At 43.0% G+C, this 11,160-nt stretch overlaps 1 protein-coding gene across 9 annotated transcripts in view; it reads left to right on the top strand.

The window, feature by feature from the left end:
• Positions 1–1,557: 1,557 nt before the first annotated feature.
• The window catches only part of plekha5 (pleckstrin homology domain containing, family A member 5), a 183,435-nt gene continuing 173,832 nt past the window's right edge, over positions 1,558–11,160 (top strand). For 5 of the 9 annotated variants that reach the window (XM_047574969.1, XM_047574965.1, XM_047574962.1 and 2 more), the window contains exons 1-3: positions 1,560–2,604; positions 2,731–2,807; positions 3,609–3,666. In XM_047574969.1, the coding sequence (XP_047430925.1) occupies positions 2,513–2,604; positions 2,731–2,807; positions 3,609–3,666 (227 nt within the window). In that variant the 5' untranslated portion in view covers positions 1,560–2,512. Of the gene's footprint in view, positions 2,605–2,730; positions 2,808–3,608; positions 3,667–11,160 lie in introns of all 9 variants that reach the window. The other 4 variants (XM_047574958.1, XM_047574957.1, XM_047574960.1 and 1 more) reach the window with 3 other exon arrangements.

Here is an 11,160-nt window from a genome sequence, read left to right as displayed (position 1 = left end):
GCGTGTCTGTGTGTCCAGTATGTGAGATATTCCTGACTCTGGGGGTAGGCTTAAATAGCATGTGTGCTTTGTCTAGCCTCATTAGGAAGCGCGTGTGTGTTGTGGGAAAAAGGGGGGCCGGGAGGTTGTTTGTTTGGGCGGCGTAGGGATTTCCAGCCAGCCCAGCTTCAAGGGTGACCTCCTGTGATTGGATGGCAGTGGCAGACAGGCAAGACAAGACATGCTGAGCTCAACTGTCTGATCAATATTTGAACGAACCCTCAGCGCCAAAATAAGCTCTGGGGATGGGATTTACGGATCTTTGAAGGGAGCTGGATCTTGTGGATGTGTTCCTATCAAAGAGCTCTTCAGCAGACTGGCTCTTTTTTAAATATTTGTTTAAGAAGACAGGAAAATAATGACTAGGAGAATTTTTTTGAATGGTGTGACATTTTCTTCCGAGAATATATACATATTCTATGGGCGGGATACCTGAGTCTGCATTATTTTAAAATATTGATTGTGGCAAATGTTACACAAAATGACAAAACTACATCCAGATGCTGCTGCCCTTGTTTTCCACTTTGACCTTTTGAGGTGTCAATTACTCACCCCCCACCTTCTTAAGGCCTGTGCGACCTGAGGCACTCATATGAAGGAAGTACGCAGTGTGGACTACTCAGATGACATCATGTGAGATTTGCATATCAAATAAGCACTGTTGCATGTGTACTCTGTTGTGCTCCTCACCTTGTTCCTGTCCTCCGTCTCACTCCATGGATTAGCCATGGAGGAGCTTGTGTGTGCATCTGTGAGAAACAGAAATAAAAACAACTGCGGGTCATGTTAAAGAGCCGGTCAAAAGATTCGGTTCGTTCGCGAACACAACATCTCAAATAAGCTCCCTGTCATCTGAGAACAGCAGGACCTCTTGACAGAGCCCCTCATTACTGAACATTAGCACCATCATCAGCTCTCAAGGAGCTTTGAATCCGAAAGGGGGAGTTTTAGGATACAATCATCAGTGTTTTTGATGGATATGCTAATGGCCTGCTGAAAAGTGCTAGTCCAGTGAGACAACCCCACTACTAGTTCATTTGGGCAACAATGGTGTGCAGCAACATCAGGAAAGAAACTCTCTTGTGGCCACTTCAGTAATGTAGTATATTGTGCAGCAGTAAAAAAAAAAAAAAAATGTAAAAACAAAGATCTGTACATTTCTAACCTTTTAATGCAGACATTAGTCTTGATATGAAAATGTAAAATGAAAAACATATTTTTCACAGGATGTTGACTTGGAGTGATAGACGGTATTTTTTGTCCAAAGGGTCTGCTGCTGGTGTGTCACAGGTAATGTGATCAAATTAAAGAGTCTGTTTCTATTATGAACTTGATTGAGCGGGTTTAGTGTATAACACTTTCTTCTTTGTTTGTTTTTCTTTAAATCAAAACACCTGAGGCACATTGGCCTTATGTTGATGAGGAATTAAGATTTGTTTTATTTATGACTCACAAGACTTAGAAGCAAACTGGAGTATTAACATAATGAACAAAACTCACATTGCATTAGATTATAGCCCATTTTATTGCCATATAAAGTTAGACACAATATAAAAATATACATAATAGTATAGACACAACACAGTGCAGGCTGGAACCTAACCAGAAGTGTGAAATTAATCCAATAAAACAGTACAGGCTGTGGCCATAAGCATTTTATAATAAAATAATGGTAGGTCCAAAAGTTTCCCAATAGAACACTGTATTGTCACAACTTGGTCAATGTTATTTACTCATACGGTCAGCTTTTTCTAAAAACTGAAACATAAAGATCTCTGTGTAAAATATTCTGTAAATGGTAAATATTAAATTTCAATCAAATGCATGTCACTGAGGTTGGTGCATTTTACATAAGAAAGTCAAGCTCTTACCGTATTCAGTCGTAAAATTGTCTGTTGCAAATAGAGCTACAAATAAAGATTATTTTTGACAGCCTCGATTTTCTTTTGTAAAAGAAAATCATCCTCCAAGCCCAAAGGTGGGAAAAAAAAATACGAAACAAAAATCTAATAATCATGATATAGTGTAAAAAGAGAATCTGAAGGGGAATTCATCACTTCAACACTCAAACTCTGCAGGTATACCAGGTCTGAAACCAGACAATCCAAGGTAAATATCTCTATCTTTTCTGCTTATATATAATATTTGTGCAATATTTTGTTCAAAGTCACAACTAAGTCCCAAGCAACTCGCACAGATAGCATACTAAAAGTGAACTTTTTTCACGACCAGTTCAGTCACACTGTACTATATGTTACACAGTTATGGGGACGTCTATCAAAAACAAACAACAAAAAAACGCCCCATCGCTTCCTTCTGGCAGAAAATCATTTCTTGGATCTTCATCCTCGTGCGCGCTCTCGCACCTCCTTCGAGCGCGAGAGGGTAACCGAGCGGGAGCGCGCTTGGCACGGCGCCGCGCACTCCAGCCCCTGTTTGTAGTAACCAAGAGCAGTAGAGCTCTCAGCTAGACATGGCGGCGGATCCTAAGCCGGACTGGCTCTCCTGCCTTCCCTCTACTTGGAGTTATGGGGTGACTCGAGATGGACGCATATTCTTTATCAAGTAAATATCACGTGGATACACGGATTCATGGATACGCAGTGCTTATTTCTCCGAAGCATTCTTCCTGTATGTCATTTTTTCGGGTTCTCTGTTCACATTTCCCCCCCCGTTTTCTTCCACCAACAGCGAAGAAGCAAAGAGTACAACCTGGTTGCATCCTGTGACTGGAGAAGCCGTAATCACGGGGCACAGAAAAACTCCAGGTAAATAATCTGGGGATGTGTTTGTCTTCATTCCCAGTGAAAACGCGCGCACACACGCACGAACGCGGTGCCTAGGAAAGGTTATCCGAGCGTCACGATGGGGGGAAAAAGGGGGCGACAAGTTGCGGAGAGAGCCGTGGAAGACGTTGAGGGGAGATTTCTTCTCTCTGCAGCAAAGCAACAGCCTTCTCTGCTCCGCTCCCCTCTACGCTCTCCTCTGGCGGACCATTACGCACGGCGTCCCCCCCACCCCCCCGACCCCCCTTTAATCGCTCCACCTGGACACTTTGCGACACACTTTTTAAAAGTTCCGTCACGTAGGCGTGAACCGATTTCGGAGCCGATTCCCTGCAGTGACATTTCACTCATCCTACACTGAAACACGTTTTTTTTTCCTTTCTGCAGAAACACCGCGGCTGCTGCTTTACAAAGCAATGCAGCGCGTCAGTTTCGAAGCCGATGTTCCCATATATATCATACATCTGCCCGCGACAGGAACGGGTTGAGTGGCGGAAAGACGGCGTTGCATGCAGATCAGCTGGAGATCGTGCAGCGCACGCAGAGGCAGAGTGGAGTGATTGAGTAATTCTGCAATCTCGAAATTGGGGAGGGGGGCGCGGAATTGCGTAAAATGGACACAAGCCTAATGAGCTGTTTGTCATCCAGACACTGCATTGCTGTGCAGGTGTGTGTGTGCGCGCGTGTGTGCTATCACCTCCACAGCTGCTTATGTTCCTCCTGTGTGTGTTTTTTTTTTTTTTTTAATTATTATTCTCATTCTCCTCCTCCCGGTTCTCACAGATTTACCAACAGGATGGGAGGAAGGATACACATTCGAAGGAGCCCGCTGCTTCATCAAGTGAGTTGTGATGTATGCTGTGAAAAAACAGATAGGAAGAGATTGATAGAGAGAGAGAGAGAGAGAGGCAGTTTGAGTAGCCTGTCTCAAGCGGAGAGGGGCTGCTTTGTTTGGTGGGAAGGCTCAGAGATTTCCCTCCGCTCTCATCAACGCCCACCCTGATGCCTCTCTGCCCTAGTGGAGGAATTTACAAATAGCTCCTCTTGCCTCCCCTGTAAACCCACACATGTTCACACATCATCACACACACGTCTACAATCGATGTGAATGAATAGCTCCACTGCCCTGTCTCTTCAATGCCCCTCTCATGCTCTGCTCTTCACCTCTCTTTCCGTCTCTCTCTCTTATTGCACACACATACACTCCAGTGGAGGGATTTGCTCAAGAACAAGTTTCTGCTGTTGGTGTGGGACACAAGTTTGACAAGCAAGTGTGACTCAGGCTGCTCTGCTGCGCTAAACAGGCTCAACTTGTTGGCGTGTTGCCTGTGCGCACATGTGTATTTTGTGTGTGTGTGTGTGTAACCTCTCCAGGGTTTTCACTCTGGCTCCTTGTCTTCATCTACAGACCTGTACTTTATAAGTTGCGGACCTGTCTGACAACAGAAATGCCCCGCAGCGCGAAGACATTCCCACGCCCATATCTGACACACGCACATGTCCAGACACTTTCATTTGTTACCGACTTTCCCACAGAGTTTTTTCGCCGTTGGTCGTGTTGTCTGGGGCCATTTTGAGAGCAGCAGCTGACACATAGGGTGAGCTAATATAGCTGCTCTATAAATAGCCCAGAACCGCTGCTCATTGGTATGTATGAATGCATGGAGAATGTACCCATGCACACTGTGCGTGTAGGGTCGCGTGCCCATGGGCATGTAAATATACAAGAAAACGTCATGAGAGCTCACGCAAACAGTCACTTGTAGAAATCCTCTGCAGTCAGATGTGACAAGTGGAGTGCCGCAGCAGATTAAGGAAGTTGGAATCACAACATTCAGTAGTGGCGTAGGGAGACATGGGAGTGTGTGTGTATGGCAGCTGTGACATAGCCTGGTTAATGACATCAGAGCAGCACGGACAAAAAAAACTGCTGTTAAGCTAATATTGAATTCCCACAACTGATGTCATGTGAACCGTTTCACTTCTCATTAAGAGCACTGCAAAACAGCTGACATGCACCATGACAGCACCATGACAGGCCCAGGCGCCGGTGCTATTGCTCAGGTGGGTCAATGGTGTGTTTGTGATCATATGATCAGCTCAGGAATACAGTGTGTTCCTTACGAGCGACATGTAAGTTGAATGAATGCTTTAAAATTACAGACCAGTACAAGAACGGCTACATACACTGATCAGCTACAACATTAAAATCACAGACAGGAGAACTGGATAACAGTGACCATGTTGCAACAATACAATGCTATCAAGCTTTCCTAGCCAGCATTGTATATATAGTCAGAATGTTTTGTTAAACCAAATCTTAACTTGGCTGACTAGTTTATTTAGACTATCTTCTGCAGCTGTACCTGTAATAAAAAGCACTGCAGTGGCACTGGCTTAATCAAACTGAATCCTAGCTAATCTAATCATAGAGTTACGTTCTATGCTCCAATACTGGGTTCAGTTCAGTTCAAGTATATTTATACAGCATCAATAACAATCTAAACTGTCCCGATACCCTTTAAAGAATCAATGCGTGAAGCCCCTATATCAAGCACTAAGGTGCACTGACAGTGGCAAGAAAAAGCCTGATCATATGGGCACAGCCGTCTGCTTCAGGCTGGCAGGCCAGAGACTGGAAAAGAGGGCGAAGAGAGCAGCAGTAGGAAGGACACATGCAGTGTATGATCAAATACGAGGACCACAGATGAAAAACATCCAGCTCAACATATCAGAAACTCAAAAGCCTCCGTCACTGGCGGCACTGGATAGTTTGACTATATGAAAAGGATTAAGTCTAAATTATTCTTCAGGCATGCTGCAGTGTACCCTGTGAAATAGTAAAGTACAATTCTCCCTGGTTCTGAGATGTGAACTGGCTCAGATGTGGTAGCGATAACGAATTGGATACAAGGCCCGACTGAAGTGCAGGCTGAGGGTCCATGCTATCACATTCACAGCACTGAATACAATGAGAAGCATTTGACACTGAATGACTGAGCCCAGTCTGATATTCACACTGCATCATTACCACTTGCTCAAATCCCTCAAATTCTTCCGAAATTCCTGCTCGGTCACTTTTCTATAAGTCCATTATTGGAAGCCTGGCCCTGTGGCTCCCTCCACATCCGTGGTGGTTGAAGGACACTGCTGCCATCTGAATGCCTGACAGTTTGTCACTCTCCAGGCTTAACCCATAAGGGTGGGGTTCAAGCAGCTCCTATTTAATTGAATTTCCAAATTTCTTCTTTTTCTTTTTTTCTTTCTTTTATATTACTTCTGTATTTATTCAGACAGGCCATTTAACAGGCCATCACGTCGCTACAGTTTAGACTAAACTTTGTTTGATGCTAGGCTGGTTTTAAAATGTACAGTCTCGGAGTGTGTGATGTTTTAGGGGAATGAGAGGAAGAGGTTTTCCTGGCCTTTGGTTTCTGCTTTGTGACTGCTGTGTCTGGAGTCCAAACCACTCCATCAGGGAGAACACAATCTTAGGTCGTTTTCACACCAGAGCTGTTTGGTTCGGTTTAAATGGACGAGAGTCTGTTTCCTCCGGTAGTCCACTTTGTTTGAATAAGTGTGGAGGCTCAACCGAACTCTGGTGCAGACCCAACAAATGAAATCTGGTCCACTTGGAAATGGGGCTCTCGGTCCACCTGAAAGTGAACTCTGTGCGGTACGTAGAAAGTGTGAATGCTCACAAGAGTAAACACAGGACCAAATGCAGGAAGCAACACAATACGCAGGTGCTGAACACCAAAACAGACATGGCGAGAGGACATTTTTTCTCTGGTGCTGTTTCTCTTTCATTCGTTTAACGTTTACCGCGAGAGAGAAATGCTCTCTGCCTCGCTGCCTTATGCGGCCATAGTGCGTGCTTTGCTAAGGCCATGTGTGTTTGATAAATAACGAAAAGAAACACAATTCCCAAAACGGCTAACTTCAGCTGCTTTAGGTTTGCCGTTGTATTCAGCACCACTGACGGTTGACCTTCTTTGCACTGATCGTTTTTTCGGGATGAGAGGGAGGGAGCGTTTTCCAATCAACAGATGCCCTTTTTAACCAAAAATGATCTTAGAGTACTGTTGTATTATCAGTTTAATTGTTGCATGTTTCTCATTTACATTTAGATCATGAGAAGGAATAAGACATGATAGATTTTCATACGTTTTATACGTAAACCCCTTCCACTAATTCTTAGAAAACACACAGTAACTGACTTTACCCACCTCCTTCTGCTTCTCCCTGTTCAAGAGTTGCTATTTAATCAAGAAACATTTAACAATATACTGACAATAACTGAATAGTCACTCCATCGGTTAAGTCTACAAGCAATTTCACAACATTGTTACCTGATATTTTAATATATTGGTAATATAACAGTAACCAGCATGCAACACAAGGACAGAATTTAGCTTTTTTTCACCTTTTTTTCTGTCCTTTTTTGCCCTGGATGACATTTTAGGACACCATTTGCTGTAAGGGAAAATGTCACAGCTTTGTCCTGATAGCCGAACAGCTTTGATGTTAACAGCAGTTAATTGAAGTGATAATTGCCTCTGTAGGTGCTATATTCTGAGTTGCCCTCACATGGCTGTTACTGCAGTGCCTATTTGTACTAGTATGCACAAACTGTACTACTACTGTCTAATCTGTGTTTCTGTTTTACCACCCTACCATGCAGCTATCCTTTCGTTGACCAATCAGTTCATGAAAGCAGAGGGATTCAGTTTCTGTAGGCCTTCAATGTTGTTTGCCTTTGGGATCTGTGCTTCTTAATGTCCCCACATCTTGTTAGGTTCATCCATCTCCCACCCCTGGTTCTCACCCCTGAATAGCTTCTGCTTCCCTCCACTGCAAAAACACATTCAAATCAGTACTCTTATACATACAGTATGTACTATACATGCAAGTATATGCATCCATAACGTTTTCTGTTCTTGTGTTGGAAACAGGTAGTTACTAATACAAGAAGCAGCTGATTTTGAGAGGCATCTAGAGAAATTCACACTAAAACAGCTGGTAAATATTTCCAATGCTAGTGATGTTGTTGGTTCCCAGTGGAAATTCACACTATGTTCCTAATTTGGATCCATCCCATGTCCATGACTAAAGGCTTATTTAAAGTACCGTTGGGTGTAGATGGTGAAACCTACGCATGTACTTGTGTGCTTGTCAGTCTGGCTTGCTCTGTAAAAACACCACCCATATGCTAGTCTGTGCTATGTCTTTTCTGCCAGGCTGGTTACTTTTGTTTACAATGGTGGCGGAAACTTCCGTTTGAAATTTCGCAGATGACGAGTCCTACAAATGTTTGTACCTCCGAACCTCCTCAGTTAACCTTTCCTCAATGTTTCCCATATTTATTGATCCAAAAAAATCAATTCAAAAATTGCGGAGACGGTGAAGCAGCCGGAAACAGCTAAGTGGAAATGTGCTGCTCATTTATTGACATGGAGGAATAAACTGTACACAAGGTGCCTTGAGCAAACACCCAACCCACAATTTTCACAACTCGCAGCCTACTGCTCAGAGTGTAGATACTACTGTATGAACGATTGGAGGGGTCCGGAAAAATAATTTCCCAGTGTGCGATTAATACACTAATTGTTTTTTTTATTGTTGTTGTTAGGTTCAAGATCACCCAAGCTCTCTTTTAATCTTGGCTTGGCTTGTTGGCTTTGGCTCTGCAGTGGAAAATCAGACCACAGTCATCTTCTTTGTACACTTGTTAGTGTGATAGGATAGGCGTGGATATTACTCACTCTAGGCACACACTTTCTTTAACCTACCCTTCTTTATGCCATAATATCCTTTCTGGACCAATGGCTGACTTGTCATCGTGGCTTGGTGGTTGCAAGTCACTACGTCTAGCAAAGGAATACATAAAAGTTTTTACGGAATATGAAATCGAGCTTTAATCTTGTACTCCCACATGACAGCATTTGTAGCCCAAGCAATCCTGTAGTCTGATAATTTAACATGCTGACAGTTGATGGGACATCTTGGGCCTTAATTCCATCAGTGTGTTGATCATGTTTAGTAACTTGAGGTGAGTGATATTGGTGATTCAGCAGATCATTGTGCATCTGTGAAGTCATGCTGTATGCGCTTTGGGTTGGCCACGTTGGGTTTGCCCTTCAGTGCCTGTGTTTGGTAGTGTCCCGTTCAGATCAATTCAGGAAGAACTAGCTGACTGTAACCACAAGTCTGTCATCATCTTTTGTGTATCTCAAACAGTCAAAGCGGTGTGGTTAGCTTTGTTCCTTGGTTTTGTGATGTACTACAGTTCGTTAGCTTTCAATTATGGCATGGTACACATGCTCACAATCAGTAATAGAAAAACAAATTAACTGGCTTGATATTTTACCACCAGAAGAAAGTAGCTTGGTAAACCATATCACAGCACGCCCCCTCACTTCTGTCCGACCTCATACAATATGCAAGGCTGCTGCTGTAATGACAGTAGATACTGACAGTAAAAAAAAAAGAAAAGATGAGGACTTGCAGAATCATGAATGTGAAGTGTTGGATATAGTCCAGCTAATACTGATAATGTTGCAGTTGAGCTAGATAGAACTGGATGAAAGATTAGCCGTCAAATCATTCGGTGAACCCTGATGCTCCGCATGAAATCCTCACATTTTTCTCTTTTCATTTGTCCTGGTTTGCCCTTGAATTTGTCAGCAGTGTTTATACTTTATAATGTAGAAGATTTATTAAATTCCTGCCTCATTCGTCTTTTTCTAGCTCTTATTTTTTATGTCTTTACAAAAAAGACTCATTGGCTGCTACGAGGTCTCTATGTTGTGAATTTTATGTTTGTGCATTCTAAAACACATTTAAATGTATATGTTTGTCTCATAAAAAATTAATCTAATTAATAAAGTTGATTATTATTAGATTATTATTTAATTATGTTGTGTTTACATTTATCCCCAGCTATGGCTGCTCCTGCTGCCGAGAATGCAGGAAGTGTGGCAACAGAGAGCAAGGAAGTTTGAGCTTCATAAACGCTAGCGTGAGCATCTCAGCTGGCTTTTCAACCTCAAAACGAGAGCAGCATCAACATTTGCATTTTTGAACTATTACACTTATTTTTTCTGATTATTAGCTGGTGGTCAGTGGCCGGAGTTGTCTTTGCTGAACTGCACAAAACTCAATTATCATCTGAGTTTTGTGCAGGTCTAAGTGATTAATAAATAATAACTTCATGTATGTCACAAAGTCATGAGCACTAGGGCTGCACAATAAATCGATAAAAAATCGCGACATTGATCCACACGTACATGTGATCTCATTTCGAAACAACGATTCTTAAGCATTTTATTTCACGAGCGGCATCACAAACAAATGCTCCCATTTCTGCCTGGATTTTTTCAAGGGTCACTAAAGGCAGCACTGCCGCTGACTCTTCCTTCGACCTATGGTAAAGCGTCTTTACAACATGTGATTCCGTCAGTTGTGGAAGCCCGCCTGCAGTTGAGTGTGTGGAAACAGTGAGTGAGAGAAGCGGAGAGAAGTCAGCGGTAAAGAGAGTTAAATGAATGGCGAAGAAACCCCAGGTGGAGGTCACCCACAGACCCGAACCGAACTCGTGCCCAAAAAAGGTTTGCATTCGGCGGTGTGGAAGTATTTTGGATTTAAGCCAGATGATGACAGTCTGAGGTGCATCGCAAAGTGTGTTCTGCCCTCGTTGTAGCACCACAAGACAACTTGACTGACCACTTGAATGTTTTTTTTTGTTTTGTTGTGTTAAAGTTCATTAGTGCAATAAACATTTTGTAAACAAAATCGTGCCAAAGAATCATGATCTCAATTCTAAGTAAAAAAAAAAATCATGATTCACATTTTTTCCAGAATCGTGCAGCTCTAATGAGCACAGACATAATACGGCTCTCTGTTCTCGGTCCGGGAGCGGAGGTAGAAATCCATTAAAGACAGTAGCTGTTAAGGGTGTTCTACTTCGCCTCAAATGATGTTGGAGTTTATTTACATACAGAGCACAAATCTTTGGAGACACATGTTAATACCAGGTCTGAACACGCGTTTCTAAAGCTCTTCACTTGCCATTAGATAAACCAGATTGGATCTTAATGCAGAGGCTGAACAGAACTGTAGGACCGCAGTCTTATGAAACTTCAGTGCTAATTGCTTAATTAGCTTTTTTGTTTGTGTGTGAGAGGGCAGCCTTCCTGCTCAGTGGGAATCAAGCTGGCCCTTTCAAATCCCAGGAGCAACCCCCCCTCGTCGCGTGTGCGTGTGTCGTGCCTTGCTCTGCGTCTCTCTTCCCTGGCTGGAGCTGTTTGATGTTTGCTCCCTGCTTCACTGAGCA

The sequence above is a fragment of the Mugil cephalus genome, chromosome 22 (assembly GCF_022458985.1).
Source record: "Mugil cephalus isolate CIBA_MC_2020 chromosome 22, CIBA_Mcephalus_1.1, whole genome shotgun sequence".
In the NCBI taxonomy this organism is placed as follows: domain Eukaryota; kingdom Metazoa; phylum Chordata; class Actinopteri; order Mugiliformes; family Mugilidae; genus Mugil; species Mugil cephalus.
The sequence above is the reverse complement of the archived record's forward strand: the minus strand, read 5'-3'. Positions and strand labels throughout refer to the sequence as shown.